The sequence below is a fragment of the Bombina bombina genome, chromosome 4, assembly GCF_027579735.1.
Source record: "Bombina bombina isolate aBomBom1 chromosome 4, aBomBom1.pri, whole genome shotgun sequence".
Lineage (NCBI taxonomy): Eukaryota > Metazoa > Chordata > Amphibia > Anura > Bombinatoridae > Bombina > Bombina bombina.
In genome coordinates, this window is record NC_069502.1 from 390,706,056 (window position 1) to 390,720,989 (window position 14,934).

General features: G+C 35.8%; 1 protein-coding gene across 1 annotated transcript in view; it reads left to right on the top strand.

Annotated features, from left to right (window-relative positions):
• Window positions 1–14,934, top strand: part of USP13 (ubiquitin specific peptidase 13) — a 342,814-nt gene that overhangs the window by 188,219 nt on the left and 139,661 nt on the right. Inside the window, exons 9-10 of the mRNA XM_053710167.1 lie at window positions 2,172–2,243; window positions 2,896–2,989. Of these exons, the coding sequence (XP_053566142.1) occupies window positions 2,172–2,243; window positions 2,896–2,989 (166 nt within the window). The remainder of the gene's footprint in view (window positions 1–2,171; window positions 2,244–2,895; window positions 2,990–14,934) is intronic.

The following is a 14,934-nucleotide window of genomic DNA, read 5'->3' on the forward strand; positions in this document are numbered from 1 at the left end:
CATGCTTTGAATCTTGCATTAGAAAATCTAGCACAAGTCACTAAGCATACAGCTAAGACATTATCTCCAAATCTGAAATTATTCAATGGTGCTTTTTCAGTAAAGAGTGAACAAAGCAGTCCAAATGCTAATGAATCTGCTCCACTTGGTAAACTAGCCCAATGTTCCTTCATATAATTAATTGTTATCATATTTAGTAAATGGCAAAAACAAGGTTCGATAAAGCCAAACACACAAATCCAAAGAATGCATGTATTTGCTGTGGGAATAGGCTGAAGTGCACGGAAGCCAAGGCATTCACAGCTTAAAGAGATAGAAAGGTCAAAAATAAAATGTGCACGGCTGCATTTCAATTTGAAATATAACCATTTTTGCAATATACTTCCATTAGCAAAATTGCTTCTAGTAAAAGCTATTACTATTTTTCTTGCGCATACGCACATATCCTGTAAATGCCTGTGCACCAATATTCAAACACCATACCTTATCAGAGGGTCAGCAGTAGCTTGTATGACACAAATTATGTCTTCAGAAGCTGTCAGCTCTCTGTGCAGGAATGGTGTTTGAATACTGGTGCAGGGGTCCTCACAGGATATGTGCGTATGCCGCACAAAAAAGAGTAATAACTTTTATTAGAAGCATTTTTGCTAATAGAAGTATATTGCAAAAATATAGCGAATAACTCTGTAACACAGGATAAAATGGAGCGCATCCAAAATCTAAGTGCAGTATAAAAACAACACTTTATTATAAAACTTAAAACGGTTTACTCTCACAAAGGTGCCCTCAAACGTATGAGGTATGTGTATGCCCCGCTCCAACCAAACAGTCCAATGTCCACCTTCTGTCAGTAGTTGATCCTGATTTTGTATAGGTCATACATATATGGGAACTGTATAGTATGTGGCTACTTGGGTCAAATTAGAATGCACCTATGCACATTTCATTTTTTGACCTTTTTATCCTTTTAAGCTCTGTGTCATGGTTTGTCTTTTTTTGCTAATGAGCTTGCATATTGAATTCCTTTTATTATCAAATTTGCTTTGTTGTCTTGGTATCTTTTGTTGAAGAGTAAACCTAGGTAGGCTTAAACAATGTTGCAAACCCTGTTGGCAGATGGCTTAAAGGGACACTGTACCCAAATTTTTTCTTTCGTAATTCAGAAAGAGCATGCAATTTTAAGCAACTTTCTAATTTACTCCTATTATCAATTTTCTTCGTTCTCTTGCAATCATTATTTGAAAAAGAAGGCATCTAGGCTTTTTTTGGTTTCAGTACTCTGGACAGCACTTTTTTATTGGTGGATAAATTTATCCACCAATCAGCAAGGACAACCCAGGTTGTTCACCAAAAATGGGCCGGCATCTAAACTTACATTCTTGCATTTCAAATAAAGATACCAAGAGAATGAAGAAAATTTGATAATAGGAGTAAATTAGAAAGTTGCTTAAAATATCATGCTCAATCTGAATCACAAAAGAAAAATTTTGGGTACAGTGTCCCTTTAATACACATGCCTGCTCCTGATTTCAGCTAGGATTACTCTTTTTAAATAAAGGATACCAAGAGAACTTACAAAAAATGATAATAGAAGTACATTGCAAAGTTCTTTAAAATGTTATGGTCTAACCAGTCAATTTAGGTTTAATTTTGACTTTACTGCCCTTTGAAGTAGGCTCAAGAGATAGTATCTTTCGTGAGCACTATGTGACAGCAGAGTGTGTAGCAATGTATGCAAGCAACCTGTAGAGGAGCTTTATCTGTGGCAGGCAGTGCTGACTGACAGCAGAGGACACCCACGGCTCTGCCTTCACCTTCTGATACTGTTTGCATGTCTCCTATACATAGATAGCTGCAATACGAGGGCCTACAGTCTTAGCATAGTTTACCATAGAGTTTTTTTCCATAGATTTGCTGGAGCTACTACAATCGAAGCTGTCTCTACAGGTTGATTGTACAACATTTGTGCACACTGTTGCTGGGTTTGAAGAAACTACAGGGAAATATGGTTACATGCTTAAAAGATGAATTTCTACTTAGGTTGATTATTATTATTATTTGTGGTGTCAAATTAGATAATGCTGAGATTATTTAAGAAACTGTAAAGTCATTTGAAAATGAAGCCTATATTATTTGAGCTTTTTCTGACCTTTAAACATTTATGGTTCTAGGTATGTTGGAAACCTTACAAGAATATTTGATTATGCTCCCTTGGACCCAACTCAGGATTTCAGCACACAAATGTAACTATACTTGCTTTATAAATAACTGTTGGGTGTTACATCTCTGTAAGAAATCTCTGTGTATATGAATGTGTGTGTGTGTATATATATATATATATATATATATATATATATATATATACTGTGTATATGAATGTGTGTGTCTGTGTGTGTATATATATATATAATAAATTAGAGCATGTACTTTTTTTTTACTATAATAGCCCTTTAACATTTTCTTTAGTAATGTATTTCATTAATACTTTTGCACAGTATTTCTCTTCAACTATTTCTCAGAGACGTTCTAAAGAAGCTATTGTTTACATAGAGTATTCATAATGAGGTTTAAGTAACCGATAAAACAATATTTGCATTTTCAGTAACTGGCAGCTTTTGTCAAGCCAAACAGATAACAAAACTTCATCATGAGACAGTTGGGTTGAAGCAGCTGCCCAGTTTCTTTTGCCTTGTTTAAGGAATATTACATTTACAAAGGTTGTACTTACTACCAGTTCTGTTTTACCTTTACCCCAAATACTCTGTACTTCTACTCATGCCAGTAACCTACACCTGAGGTGTTTGGGAATAGTAGCATTCTTGGTTGAATGTCTCAGATTTGTCTTGTATATGTGTAATATTAATGTTTGTTTCATGCTCTGTTCTTTTTTGGTAGGGCAAAACTAGGCCATGGTCTACTTTCTGGACAGTTTTCAAAACCTCCAATAAAATCTGAGCTGATTGAACAGGTGATGAAGGAAGAACACAAGGTATTTATTCTGAGGATTAACAAAAGGTACAAGGTGTGATGATCATGACACATGACAGGGCAAGTGCAGGGACTATGTACACATGACTCTAAAAGTGACAGAAGGGATTGGATGTTTAGAAAATTGTATCAGGAACTGAAGAAAAAATAAACCCAAAAAATGTATTAGATATTTCTTTCATGTAATTAGCAAGAGTCCATGAGTTAGTGACGTATGGGATATACATTCCTACCAGGAGGGGTAAAGTTTCCCAAACCTCAAAATGCCTATAAATACACCCCTCACCACACCCACAATTCAGTTTTACAAACTTTGCCTCCCATGGAGGTGGTGAAGCAAGTTTGTGCTAGAAGAGTTTCTGAGTTATCTGCTCTTTCTTGTGAATCTCCTTTTCTGATTTTTCATCAGGATAAGGCGGTGTTGCGGACTTCATTTAATTTTTTACCTAAAGTTGTGAATTCTAACAACATTAGTAGAGAAATTGTTGTCCCTTCATTGTGTCCTAATCCTAAGAATTCTCTGGAGAGATCTTTACATTCTTTGGATGTAGTAAAAGCTTTGAAATATTATGTTGAAGCTACTAAAGATTTCAGAAAGACTTCTAGTCTATTTGTTATCTTTTCTGGTTCTAGGAAAGGTCAGAAGGCTTCTGCCATTTCTTTGGTGTCTTGGTTAAAGTCTTTGATTCATCATGCTTATGTAGAGTCGGGTAAATCCCTGCCTCAAAGGATTACGGCTCATTCTACTAGGTCAGTTTCTACTTCCTGGGCTTTTAGGAATGAAGCTTTTGTTGATCAGATTTGCAAAGCAACAACTTGGTCTTCTTTGCATACTTTTACTAAATTCTACCATTTTGATGTTTTTCTCTTCTTCTGAAGCAGTTTTTGGTAGACAAGTACTTCAGGCAGCTGTTTCAGTTTGATTCTTCTGCTTATAATTTCAGTTTTTCTCATTATAAGATTAAAACTTTTTGATTTGGGTTGTGGATTATTTTTTCAGCTGAATTGGCTGTCTTTATTTTATCCCTCCCTCTCTAGTGACTCTTGCGTGGAAGTTCCACATCTTGGGTATCTACTATCCCATACGTCACTAGCTCATGGACTCTTGCTAATTACATGAAAGAAAACATAATTTATGTAAGAACTTACCTGATAAATTCATTTCTTTCATATTAGCAAGAGTCCATGAGGCCCACCCTTTTTGTGGTGGTTATGATTTTTTTGTATAAAGCACAATTATTCCAATTCCTTATTTTTGATGCTTTCGCTCCTTTCTTATCACCCCACTTCTTGGCTATTTGTTAAACTGAATTGTGGGTGTGGTGAGGGCTGTATTTATAGGCATTTTGAGGTTTGGGAAACTTTGCCCCTCCTGGTAGGAATGTATATCCCATACGTCACTAACTCATGGACTCTTGCTAATATGAAAGAAATGAATTTATCAGGTAAGTTCTTATATAAATTATGTTTTTTTATTATTATTTTTTATTATTTGCTTGATTATCCCTTGAAGGAAGTGCGTATTTTGGCCTAGGCAAACAAGGCACTTGCATAGGGCAGCAGATTGGGAGGGGGCAGCACTGTTTTGCGGGCATATTTGTAAGAAGCTTACAGTTATTTTTGAAATATTATACAGGTATATAATGGGAGATTTTGCCAAAAGAGCTTACATTCTAGAGGGTGTAATAAGAGACTACCCATGGAACTTGCAGTTTAGAGGTAGCTCTAAACCTTTATTTTATTCAGCTAGCTATTGCATTTAGTTCTGTTGACTTTCAGCACTTAGTATTGTGTCTGGGTAAGTATTGTTTCAAGAAATCTGTGATTGTTTTTTGTTTTTTATATATATTGCAGCAATAGATAAGTGTGTGTGTGAGTGTATATGTGTATGCGTGTGTATGCCTATAACTCTGCGTGTGACTGTGTGTGTTTGTGTCTGTGACTGTGTGTTTGTGCCTGTGTGTATGTGTATAAATCTGTTTGTGTCTGTGACTGTGTGTGCATGTTTATAAATCTGTGTGTGTCTGTGACTGTGTGTGAACATTTATTTTGCAGATGCCATTAAAAAAAAAAAATCACCTTTCTCCCTGGCCAAATAATTGTATGGCCTAAAATCTAGGGGTGGGGACAGCAGATTTTCAGTGCCTAGGGCAGCACAAAGCCTAAATACGCCACTACCTTGAAGGTGTGTGTTTTAACCACATAAAACTGGTAAAACACCAGTTTATGTCCAGAGGTTAAACCAGTTGTTACCAAGGGTCATTCTTGCAATAATAAAATTAATTGGATCATTTTATTATTACATTACCATAGCTAGAACCAAGGTCAGATGGTGGCACCAATAGTCTGATTATTTCTATTACATTTATGTTAAAGAAGAAAATTAAAGAGCAACTGAGAGTCATTCATGGAAACTGTTTCAAATACTGTTACTGTCTCTCACTGCCTGGACAAATTATGCATATAGCCAATGTGTTTGGGAGTGATCCTGCATATATTGGGGAGGGGAGGAATGACACTTGGCAATGGAAAGATAAACAGAAATAGATCTCCCTCCCTTGGTTTCAGTAACACACAACCATCATTTGCAGCTATAGCATTTTTGTATTCCAGCAAATACTGGAGATGATTCTAATCTTAGAATGTTTCTATAAAGATTACCAATAAAGTTGATGGATTTTTGTACATATTTCAATTTCAAAAGCTTTTCTAAGGGATTAGCCTTGTTTATAAAAGTGTAAAAACATTATTTTAAAGAGTCTTGTTTTCAAGAATTATTTCTCTTTTTTTTCCACCAATGTTTTGTCTTCATTCAAAAAGGGCGTTCCGTTCAAAGGGTATTTCACCCATAGAGATAAGAATTCATATCATATCTTTTCTCTGACTATGAATGCTGAAGTATTGATAACATACTCTTTGGTATTGGCAATGGCATATGTTTAATTGATCCCTTTGAGATATATATATATATATATATATATATATATATATATATATATTGTTGTGAAGTTAGAGGATTCATTATTTAGCTGCTTTTTATGGCACAAAATGATTGTACAATATAAATAATTATACTTCTTTTCAAAACTAAATCTATTTATTAGCTTTCTATTAAAGGGATATGTTACCAAACTGATGAATAACTTGAAACTGATGCAGAATATCTATTTAGAGCTGATAAGAAAGACTATAAATTATCACATGAACATACCTATGTAAAAATGTAAGATATTTTACTGTTAAATTTCTCTTTGAGCACCTTAGGTACTCTTTTTACTGTCATCTACATAGGGAAAAAAATAGCCAATCGGCAATAATCTTGTGAGATTTCATAGTAAACTTCTTTAAACTGAAGTGGGAAATAACAGTAAATAAAGACAGTGCTTGCCCATGCCAGACGCATGCTCTCTTGCAAGTCTCATGACAAACATTCTCATTGGATGCCGAAAGTCAAGATATTTTGAGGTAAAATATCTTTTTTTACAAGAGATGTTCATTTAATATTTTGAAAATTTAGTTTATGGGTAACATTCCTTTTAAGGTCTGTGCTTAAAGTTTAAACAACGTTTTAATGTAGTTGTAGCAGTGTTTTCCACAGAAAACTTTGCCAGCCAGGTGGCACTATGAAGTAATTGGGTGGGCAGAGATTAATACTGTGCAATAACATGTTCTGTTATTTATAAATATTACTTAAGTTTTCCAAACCACACATATATAATGATGACTTGTATGATATTATGCAAATTAAGCAATTGTTTATATATATATTTATATTTAATTATTTTCAGTGAAAAGAGATTTTCAGAGATATACATAATTAAACATAGGCATATAATATGTATGTCAACAATATTAGATTTGATAATTGCAATGCCAGGGTAAAAGTCCATTGTTAAACAGTTTAATTGAATTAAGGCACTTGTCAGACCCTCAAATCCGAGGGGAGTAGAAAAAGAAAAAAAACTTTCCAAATTCTCGAAAAATTATTTTTTGTTAGATTAACTGCACACTCTAACCATAAACATATAAAACATTAACGCCTAGATTACGAGTTCTGCGTTAGCTTTAAAAAGCAGCGTTAAGGGCTCCTTACGCTGCTTTTTAACGCCTGCTGGTATTAAGAGTATGGCAGGTACAGGTGTAACGCTCACTTTTTTTCCCGCGACTTTTCCATACCGCAAATCCCCTTACGTCAATTGCGTATCCTATCTTTTTAATGGGATTTGCCTAATGCTGGTATTACAAGTCTTAGAGAAAGTGAGCGGTACAGCCTCTACCTCCAAGACTCCTACCGCATATAAAAGTCAGTAGTTAAGAGTTTTATGGGCTAACGCCGGAACATAAATCTCTTAACTACAGTGCTACAAAGTACACTAACACCCATAAACTACCTATGAACCCCTAAACTGAGGCCCCCCACATCGCAAACACTATAATAAAATTATTTAACCCCTAATCTGCCGACCGGACATCGCCGACAACTACATTATACCTATGAACCCCTAATCTGCTGCCCCTAACATCGCCGACACCTACATTATATTTATTATACCCTAATCTGCCGCCCCCAAAGTCAACGCCACCTAACTACACTTATTAACCCTGAATCTGCCGACCAGACATCGCCGCCACTATAATAAATGTATTAACCCCTAAACCGCCGCACTCCCGCCTTGCAAACACTATAATAAATTTTATTAACCCCTATTCTGCTGTCCCTAACATTGCCGCCACCTACCTACAATTATTAACTCCTAATCCCCCGCCCCCAATGTCGCCGCTACTATAATAAAGTTATTAACCCCTAAACCTTAGTCTAACCCTAACACCCCTGTAAATTAAATATAATTTAAATAAATCTAAATAAAATTACTATAATTAAATAAATTAATCCTATTTAAAACTAAATACTTACCTATAAAATAAACCCTAATATAGCTACAATATAACTAATAGTTACATTGTAGCTAGCTTAGGATTTATATTTATTTTACAGCCAACTTTGTATTTATTTTAACTAGGTACAATAGCTATTAAATAGTTAATAACTATTTAATAGCTACCTAGTTAAAATAATTACAAAATTACCTGTAAAATAAATCCTAACCTAAGTTACAAATACACCTAACACTACACTATCAATAAATTAATTAAATAAATTAACTACAATTATCTAAAATCAAATACACTTAAATACAGGGAGTGCAGAATTATTAGGCAAATGAGTATTTTGACCACATCATCCTCTTTATGCATGTTGTCTTACTCCAAGCTGTATAGGCTCGAAAGCCTACTACCAATTAAGCATATTAGGTGATGTGCATCTCTGTAATGAGAAGGGGTGTGGTCTAATGACATCAACACCCTATATCAGGTGTGCATAATTATTAGGCAACTTCCTTTCCTTTGGCAAAATGGGTCAAAAGAAGGACTTGACAGGCTCAGAAAAGTAAAAAATAGTGAGATATCTTGCAGAGGGATGCAGCACTCTTAAAATTGCAAAGCTTCTGAAGCGTGATCATCGAACAATCAAGCGTTTAATTCAAAATAGTCAACAGGGTCGCAAGAAGCGTGTGGAAAAACCAAGGCGCAAAATAACTGCCCATGAACTGAGAAAAGTCAAGCGTGCAGCTGCCAAGATGCCACTTGCCAACAGTTTGGTCATATTTCAGAGCTGCAACATCACTGGAGTGCCCAAAAGCACAAGGTGTGCAATACTCAGAGACATGGCCAAGGTAAGAAAGGCTGAAAGACGACCACCACTGAACAAGACACACAAGCTGAAACGTCAAGACTGGGCCAAGAAATATCTCAAGACTGATTTTTCTAAGGTTTTATGGACTGATGAAATGAGAGTGAGTCTTGATGGGCCAGATGGATGGGCCCGTGGCTGGATTGGTAAAGGGCAGAGAGCTCCAGTCCGACTCAGATGCCAGCAAGGTGGAGGTGGAGTACTGGTTTGGGCTGGCATCATCAAAGATGAGCTTGTGGGGCCTTTTCGGGTTGAGGATGGAGTCAAGCTCAACTCCCAGTCCTACTGCCAGTTTCTGGAAGACACCTTCTTCAAGCAGTGGTACAGGAAGAAGTCTGCATCCTTCAAGAAAAACATGATTTTCATGCAGGACAATGCTCCATCACACGCGTCCAAGTACTCCACAGCGTGGCTGGCAAGAAAGGGTATAAAAGAAGAAAATCTAATGACATGGCCTCCTTGTTCACCTGATCTGAACCCCATTGAGAACCTGTGGTCCATCATCAAATGTGAGATTTACAAGGAGGGAAAACAGTACACCTCTCTGAACAGTGTCTGGGAGGCTGTGGTTGCTGCTGCACGCAATGTTGATGGTGAACAGATCAAAACACTGACAGAATCCATGGATGGCAGGCTTTTGAGTGTCCTTGCAAAGAAAGGTGGCTATATTGGTCACTGATTTGTTTTTGTTTTGTTTTTGAATGTCAGAAATGTATATTTGTGAATGTTGAGATGTTATATTGGGTTCACTGGTAAAAATAAATAATTGAAATGGGTATATATTTGTTTTTTGTTAAGTTGCCTAATAATTATGCACAGTAATAGTCACCTGCACACACAGATATCCCCCTAAAATAGCTATAACTAAAAACAAACTAAAAACTACTTCCAAAACTATTCAGCTTTGATATTAATGAGTTTTTTTGGGTTCATTGAGAACATGGTTGTTGTTCAATAATAAAATTAATCCTCAAAAATACAACTTGCCTAATAATTCTGCACTCCCTGTATATACAGTTTCACATCTTTATAGATATTGATTCAATGCTGATATATAACTTTATGTCAGTATATGCTAGGGTGACCAGACGTCCCAGATTTCCGGGGACAGTCCCCGGATTGAGGTGACTGTCCCCGGACAAATTATGTCTCCGGAAGGCATATGGTCTGTACCGCTCCTGTTACAAAACATTCTCACATCTTCCCTAAAATAGCTATAACTAAAAACAAACTAAAAACTACTTCCAAAACTATTCAGCTTTGATATTAACGATTTTTTTGTTTCATTGAGAACATGGTTGTTGTTCAATAATAAAATTAATCCTCAAAAATGCAACTTGCCTAATAATTCTGCACTCCCTGTAAACTAAACTATAGTACAAAAACAAACACTAAATTACAACAAAAAAAAAATTACAAGAATTTTAATCTAATTACACCTAATCTAATCCTCCTAATAAAATAAAAAAGCCCCCCCCAAATAATAAAATTCCTTACCCTACACTAAATTACAAAGTAATCAATTCTTTTACCAGCCCTTAAAAGGGCTTTTTGCGGGGCATTGCCCCAAAGTAATCAGCTCTTTTACCTGTAAAAAAAATAAATACAATAGCCCCCCAACATTACAACCCACCACCCACACACCCCTACTCTAAAACCCACCCGATCCCCCCTTAGATAAACCTAACACTACCCCATTGAAGATCACCCTACCTTGAGCCGTCTTCACCCAGTCGGGCCGAACTCTTCATCCGATCCGGGCACAAGTGGTCCTCCAGTCAGGCAGAAGTCTTCATCCGATAGGGACAGAAGAGGTCCTCCATCCAGCAGAAGTCTTCATCCAAGCGGCATCTTCTATCTTCAATCAATCGGAGCGGAACGGGTCCATCTTCAATCCAGCCGACGCGGAGCCATCCTTTTCTTCCGATGTCCTAACAGTGAATGAAGGTTCCTTTAAATGACGTCATCCAAGATGGCGTCCCTCGAATTCCGATTGGCTGATAGGATTCTATCAGCCAATCGGAATTAAGGTAGGAAAAATCCGATTGGTTGATTTAATCAGCCAATCGGATTAAAGTTCAATCCGATTGGTTGATTGGATCAGCCAATATAATTGACCTCACATTTCCTACCTTAATTCCAATTGGCTGATAGAATCCTATCAGCCAATCGGAATTCGAGAGACGCCATCAGGTTTTTTTTCAGCCAGCTCAGCCCCATTGTATCCTATGGGGAAATCGTGCATGAGCACGTTTTTCCAGCTTACCGCTACCGGAAGCAACGCTGGTATTACAGGTAGAAGTGGCGCTAAATTTGCTCAACGCTCACTTTTCTGAGGCTAACGCAGCCATTCAGAAAACTTGTAATACCAGCGTTGTTTAAAGTGAGCGCTGGAAAAAAAAGGAGCGTTAGCTTCGCAAGTTTTTACCGACAAAACTTGTAATCTAGCCGTATGGTAGTAATATTTTAATGTAGAAATAGTGCAAGAACTATCTTCAAAAGTGTGGATTATGTAACATCTGGAAACCATCTAATAAAAATATTACCTTGAATTAGAGGATACATTAACAATATGCACATGGCCCACACTTTGACTGAGTAGTTTAAATTAATTTCAAAAGCTTTTCTAAGGGATTAGCCTTGTTTATAAAAGTGTAAAAACATTTATTTTAAAGAGTCTTGTTTTCAAGAAATATTTCTGGGGTTTTTTCCACCAATCTTTTGTCTTCATTCAAAAAGGGCGTTCAAAGGGTATTTCACCCATAGAGAGAAGAATTCATATCATATCTTTTCTCTGACTATGAATGCTGAAGTATTGATAACATACTCTTTGGTATTGGCAATGACATATGTTTAATTGATCCCTTTGAGATATATATATATATATATATATATATATATATATGTTGTTGTGAAGTTAGAGGATTAATTATTTAGCTGCTTTTTATGGCACAAGATGATTGTACAATAGAAATAATTATACTTCTTTAAACTTTCTTTTCATCACTAATTCTATTTATTAGCTTTCTATTAAAGGGACATGTTACCAAATTGATGAATAACTTGAAACTGATGCAGAATATCTGTTAAGAGCTGATTAGAAAGACTATAAATTATCACATGAACATACATATGTCAAAATGGAAGATATTTTACTGTTAAATTTCTCTTTGAGCACTTCAGGTTCAGGTACTCTTTTTACTGTCATCTACATAGGGAAAAAAACAGCCAATCAGCAATAATCTTGTGAGATTTCATAGTTAACTTCTTTAAACTGAAAAAGGGAAATAACAGTAAATAAAGACAGTTTTGCACATGCCAGACGTATGCTCTCTTTCAAGTCTCATGACAAGCATTCTCATTGGATGCCGAAAGTCAAGATATTTTGAGGTAAAATATCTTTTTTTACATAGAGATGTTCATTTAATATTTTGAAAATTTAGTTTATGGGTAACATTCCTTTTAAGGTCTGTGCTTAAAGTTTAAACAACGTTTTAATGTAGTTGTAGCAGTGTTTTCCACAGAAAACTTTGCCAGCCAGGTGGCACTATGAAGTAATTGGGTGGGCACAGATTAATACTGTGCAATAACATGTTCTGTTATTTATAAATATTACTTAAGTTATCCAAACCACACATATATAATGATGACTTGTATGATATATTATGCAAATTAAGCAATTGTTTATATATATATATATTTAATTATTTTCATTGAAAAGAGATTTTCAGAGATATACATAATTAAACATAGGCATATAATATGTATGTCAACATTATTAGATTTGATAATTGCAATGCCAGAGCAAAAGCACATTGTTAAACAGTTTAATTGAATAAGGCACTTGTCAGACCTTCAAATCCGAGGGGAATAAAAAAAAGAAAAAAACTTTCCAAATTCTCGAAAATTTATTTTTTGTTAGATTAACTGCACACTCTAACCATAAACATATAAAACATCTAGAAACCATCTCATAAAATTAGTACCCTGAATTAGAGGATACATTAACAATATGCACATGACCCACACTTTGACTGAGTAGTTTAACCTTCCACTTTTTTTTTTAATACCAGTATAAAGATAGTACATACAGAAAGAGAAGCGCTCTACCAGCACCGAGCAACAGCTCAGTAGCTTATTCTGTGGGAACGGCCGCTTTTAGCCCTGTGACACTTTTCACATAAGAGAATTTTCCTGAACTATATTAGTCTGATCCCACCTAACGGGGTCAGAACAGGGTCAGTCCAGCCCCACAATACCATCTGAATAAGGAAAATGACAACCCGAGACTGTCGTTTTAGCCTTCTTTGGGCCTCGTCAGTGAAGTGCAGACATATTCCTCTAAGCACATAGGACTAGGAGTCCTGATCTGGTTTCCCCCACCACCCTTAGGGAGAATAAAGATAGTGTTAAGATAGTTTTGTAAAATCTTCATTTGTTTGGTTACAGATATTATTTTTTTTATCTGTTATTTCTCTCAGGTTCTCATGTAGACATAATATTTTGGTAAAAGATTGACGTTCTTTGAAGCAGTTGAACAATTTGTTATATTGTACATATGTAGAAAAGGTGATGTGTTACATATATGTTTTTTGTATTATTTCATCCATAGATGTTGCCTTTTTTTAAATTCTATGAATAAATAGAGTCTGCTTTGAAAACAGATTTTTAGTCTGTTGGCTTTATCTGTAGACCAATTATTGGTAGTGCTTGGATGTCAATGCATGAGTTGATTTTTTTAAATAATTAGCATTTTTAGTCAGTTACTATGGCAGAGTTTTGGTGGAAATAAGTTCTTGCAAAGCTACATATTGATTTCTTTCATATAGGTGGCAAAAGTCAATGAGCTAGGAGGGGGCAAAGTTTCCCAAACCTCAAATGCCTATAAATACACCTCCCACCTCACTCATACCTCAGTTTTACAAACTTTGCCTCCTTAGGAGATGGTGAAGCATGATGTGCTTGATTTCTTCTGTGAAAGACGCTTCTAAGCATATTGAAGCCCAGTTCCTCTCTAAGTACAGTGTTTGTCTGAGGGATGTGAAGGGAGTATTGCCTGATGATACTATGTTTTCGCCTATCTGTAAATTTGGTCGCGGGGATTCATCTCCCTTTACAGATTGACATCCTCTACCATTACCTCTGCTGATATGTTTCAGTGCTGGTTTGGCTGTCTGCTATATGTGGATGGGTGTAAGTATATAAGTATATATCATTTTTAAGACACGCTCAGCTATGGAAAGCACTTTATATTATAAAGTTCTTAATATATATTGCATATATTAGCCATGAGTCAGGTCAGTTAATGTTTTCCTTTGCAGTCACACAGTTTCAGAATGTAAATTATGTTTATGGGAGAATTTAGGTATTTTTTTTCTTACCTGGGGTTCCGGTTAGCTGTTAACATTGAGTCTGTTTTAACATTTTCGCGGGCAAATTAGGCTCGCGATGACGCAAATTGCATAATTTTATTGCGTAATTTTTGGGGGCGAATATTTTGGTGCAATATTGTGCCTGCTGTGACGCTAGTTGCATAATTTTTGGCTCATGGTCTCGCCTGTTGTGACGCGAGTTGCGTCATTTCATAGTGTCATTTCTGGCGCGAGGTCACGCCTTTTATGACGCGAGTTGCGTCTTTTCAGTGCATCATTATTGGCGCCAAAATTTGTTATATTAAGCCTCTAATGCTAGCTGCTCTTATTATATTATAGAGAGCTATGATGCTTGCTTTTTGTATATAATTTTATCATAAGCATTTTTTTCCCATTCCTGAAACTACTATATTGAGGAAATTGGATATTTTGTTTAAATGTTTTTTTTTTCTTTTTCATTACATTTTGAAAGATGTCTCAAACTGATCCTGCCTCTGATGTTACTGTAGGCACTAAGCTGCCTGAACACAATTCTACCAAAGCTAAGTGTGTTTATTGTAAACAAGCTGATCTTATTTCTTCAGCTCAATTATGTGGCATTTGTTATGACAAATTATTACATGCTGATAATGTTTCTATGAGTACAAATACATCTGCTGTTATTCCATCTCAGTCTAATGTACCTGATATTCCTGCAGATATGAAAAATGTTATTGCTGCAGCCATAAAGAAGGCTTTGACTGTTATTCTGCCTTCAAATAAACGTAAAAGGTCTTTCCAAACTTGTCATAGATCTAATGAATTTGGTACTGACCGACAGCA